Below are 1,140 nucleotides of genomic sequence, written 5' to 3'. Positions count from 1 at the left end.
ACACTGGCTAACAGCCTACATCATTTCCCTGAAACACTATTTTTAATTTAAATGAACATTTTATTTTTACATGCTGTGTCAATTTCTATATCATTTCATTGTGAGACAGCAATTTACTACTATCAATCTTTCCTTTGTTTCTCTTTCTTCAGCTCATATACTTAAGTGTGTGTGTGTGTGTGTGTGTGTGCACTTGCACACGCAAGTATGATACACATGGAGTGGCATAAAGTAGAAAAGAATAATGGAGAAAAGAGACTAATGTTTATTTCATGAACGGAAATACAGCATATATACTTCCAATACATGGGAACATGTCTTTGCCCATTAAAAATCACCTTTTTAAAGAAATAAAAGCATTCGTAATGCTTACCCACAAACTTTTGTGGAGTGGAGCTTTTACGTTTTCCCATATTCCCCGTGAGCTTCTCTATGACAGCAGGTCTCTCAAAAGGCACCAGAGAAATATTGTTGTCCATAATAGGCTCTTGTTCCTTACAATCTTCTATAGGAGGTACTATATGAAACCATACAAAAATGCAATCTCATAATTTCTTCAACACTTTAAAGGTACAAAGCTGAATTTGCCATCTCACCATGTGTTACACAAACATAAGCTGGTAGGCTGGAGCAAAAGCAAGTAGAAAGATAACCTCCAGTGTTCAAGTCCCCGGTAGTTTTACTCTCACACACAGAGGACTTCTTTTTATCTGAGTCTCTCTCTGATCAATAGCATAAACTGTTGCCACTTTTATGGGTGGCAAACATGTTCATCTTGCTTCTCATCTTATGCCCCTGAAAGTGTTTTTAACAGTGATTAAAATCAATACTACTTTAAGACTGCACTATTCTCAAGGCTTTTGGAGTTTATTTTTGTAAAACAATTTAAGTCCACTCGTTTGCAGAAAAACTTCAACAGACACACAGAATAATAGCACAATATTTGACCAGGTGTTTTGTTTTTCATCCATGTATTTTCTTGTAACAATTTTTCTATTTGATGAGCCGAGTGAGCTGGTGGCCCCATTGAGCCTCCTGAAGGAGATTCCATTCTGAACATGCCGACTAAGCTGGCTGCTTCATGACTGTAATTTATTTTATCAAGAGCTCTTCAGCAGGGAAAAAGAATCTATTTCCAAA

The 1,140-nt window shown here is 36.6% G+C and overlaps 1 protein-coding gene across 3 annotated transcripts in view; it reads right to left on the bottom strand.

Annotated features, from left to right (window-relative positions):
* The window catches only part of IKZF2 (IKAROS family zinc finger 2), a 159,974-nt gene that overhangs the window by 13,760 nt on the left and 145,074 nt on the right, over positions 1-1,140 (bottom strand). Inside the window, exon 7 of one of the 3 annotated variants that reach the window (XM_006778933.2) lies at positions 374-517. The exons of the other annotated variants lie outside the window; for them this stretch is intronic. Coding sequence (XP_006778996.1) covers positions 374-517 — 144 coding nt within the window. The remainder of the gene's footprint in view (positions 1-373; positions 518-1,140) is intronic. 3 annotated transcript variants of the gene reach the window in all.

Source organism: Myotis davidii, unplaced genomic scaffold, assembly GCF_000327345.1.
Source record: "Myotis davidii unplaced genomic scaffold, ASM32734v1 scaffold268, whole genome shotgun sequence".
NCBI classification, from domain to species: domain Eukaryota; kingdom Metazoa; phylum Chordata; class Mammalia; order Chiroptera; family Vespertilionidae; genus Myotis; species Myotis davidii.
Note: the sequence above shows the minus strand (reverse complement) of the source record. Positions and strands in the feature narration are given on the sequence as shown.